Source organism: Pterocles gutturalis, unplaced genomic scaffold, assembly GCF_000699245.1.
Source record: "Pterocles gutturalis isolate BGI_N339 unplaced genomic scaffold, ASM69924v1 scaffold43670, whole genome shotgun sequence".
NCBI classification, from domain to species: Eukaryota; Metazoa; Chordata; class Aves; order Pterocliformes; family Pteroclidae; genus Pterocles; species Pterocles gutturalis.
Window position 1 is genome coordinate 1 of NW_010139778.1, and position 1,331 is coordinate 1,331.

The 1,331-nt window shown below is 66.9% G+C and overlaps 1 protein-coding gene across 1 annotated transcript; it reads left to right on the forward strand.

Annotated features, from left to right (window-relative positions):
- Positions 1 to 415: 415 nt before the first annotated feature.
- Positions 416 to 701, forward strand: PEA15 (phosphoprotein enriched in astrocytes 15; the record flags this gene model as incomplete). The annotated part of the gene is made up of 1 exon (XM_010083437.1): positions 416 to 701. A coding segment is annotated over one exon (286 nt), but the record flags the coding sequence as incomplete, so codon positions are not given.
- Positions 702 to 1,331: the final 630 nt, after the last annotated feature.

Here is a 1,331-nt window from a genome sequence, read left to right on the forward strand (position 1 = left end):
CCAGTCACCATCCCTGTCCCCTCTCTTGGTCCCCATCCTGGTCCCTGATCCTTCTCCTAGTCCGCATCCCTTGTCCCCCCTCCTGTCCCCTCTCCCTGTCACCTGTCCCATCCCTGGCCCCCTGATCCCCATCCCAGTCCGTGACCCCCCCCAGCCCTGGTCCTCCCTTCTTCCCTGACCCGGTCCCCAATCCCTGTCCTGGTCTCCATCCCTTGTTCCCTCTCCTGTCCCCTCTCCCTGTCACTGTCCCCTGCGGTCTGCTCCCATTCCTGGTCCCCTGGGATTGTCATCCTCTATCCTCTGTCCCCTGCCCCGGTCCCCATCCCTGCCTGCTCCCTGTCCCCGTCCCTTTCCCAGCTCCTTGTCCCCTGTCCCTGTCCCATCTCCTGTCCCTGTTCCCTGTCCTTGTCCCTAGGTCCTGTCCCATGTCCCGGTGTCTCCCTGTCACTGTCCCCTGTCCCCTGCCTCACTCCCCATCCTCGGGCACTGTTGGCGGTGCACGCGGGTGTCCCAGGACGTGTCCCCGTCCCTGTCCCCATCCCCAGACAACCTGTCGTACATCGAGCACATCTTTGAGATCTCGCGCCGCCCCGACCTGCTGACCATGGTGGTGCAGTACCGCACGCAGGTGCTCAAGATCTCGGAGGAGGACGAGGTGGACACCAAGCTCACGCGCATCCCCAGCGCCAAGAAGTACAAGGGTAAGACCCCCCCCCACGATGGGAACCCAGGGACAGGGACGCCCAGGGACAGGGATGGGGACCCCCAGGGACGGGGACCCCCAGGGACAGGGACCCCCAGGAACAGGGACAGGGATGGGAACCCCCCTGGCCAGGTACAAGGACCCCCCCCACACCATGATGGGGACCCAGGGCAGGGACAGGACCGTCCTGGTCCCCAAGGCAGGGACAGGGACCCCCAGGGACAGGGACAAGGAGGGGGACCCACAGGGACAGGGATGGAGACCCCCCTGGCCAGGGACAAGGACCCCCCTGCACCGTGATGGGGACCCCAGGGCAGGGACAGGACTGTCCTGGTCCCCAAGGCAGGGACAAGGACCCCGCATCCCCAGAGCAGGGACAGGGACCCCCAGAGCAGGGACAAGGACCCCCAGGAACAGGGACTAGGGATAGGGATGGGGACCCCCCTGGCCAGGGGCAAGGACCCCCCCACACCACGATGGGGACCCCAGGGCAGGGACAGGACCCTCCTGGTCCCCAAGGCAGGGACAGAGACCCCCCCCATCCCCAGAGCAGAGACAGAGACCCCCCAGGGCAGGGAGAGGGACAAGAACCCCCCCCCGGCCAGGACAGGGACCCCAAGGGACAGGG